This window comes from Cariama cristata, unplaced genomic scaffold (genome assembly GCF_000690535.1).
Source record: "Cariama cristata isolate BGI_N322 unplaced genomic scaffold, ASM69053v1 scaffold16246, whole genome shotgun sequence".
NCBI classification, from domain to species: Eukaryota; Metazoa; Chordata; class Aves; order Cariamiformes; family Cariamidae; genus Cariama; species Cariama cristata.
The window spans coordinates 5,734-6,019 of NW_009621717.1; the positions used below are offsets into that span (position 1 = coordinate 5,734).

Below are 286 nucleotides of genomic sequence, written 5' to 3' on the forward strand. Positions count from 1 at the left end.
CCCCCACCTCACCTACAGATATGGCGACCAAGCTGTGTGCCCCGGGTGGGTGCGTGCCCACCAGGTCCTCCGACAGCCCAGGGTGGAGGCAGAACCTGCAGGGAGAGGGGTTGTGAGTGCTGGTCAGTGCTTCTGGTTCCCCAATTCCCTTCCAGTGTCCTTGGTGCCCATCGGGTGCTGCTGACCCCCCTCCAGAGCCCTCTTGTCCCCCTGGTTCCCCCCATGGCCACCCTTGTCCTCCTGTTTCCCCCAAAGTCTCCCTGGTTCTCAGTCCCCCTGTGCCCCT

The 286-nt window shown here is 64.3% G+C and overlaps 1 protein-coding gene across 1 annotated transcript in view; it reads right to left on the minus strand.

Moving 5' to 3' along the window:
• Positions 1–95, minus strand: part of TLCD2 (TLC domain containing 2) — a gene marked incomplete at its 5' end in the record, with an annotated part of 3,007 nt that extends 2,912 nt beyond the window's left edge. The window contains one exon of the mRNA XM_009702086.1: positions 13–95. Within this exon, the coding sequence (XP_009700388.1) occupies positions 13–95 (83 nt within the window). The remainder of the gene's footprint in view (positions 1–12) is intronic.
• Between the last annotated feature and the right edge of the window lie 191 nt (positions 96–286).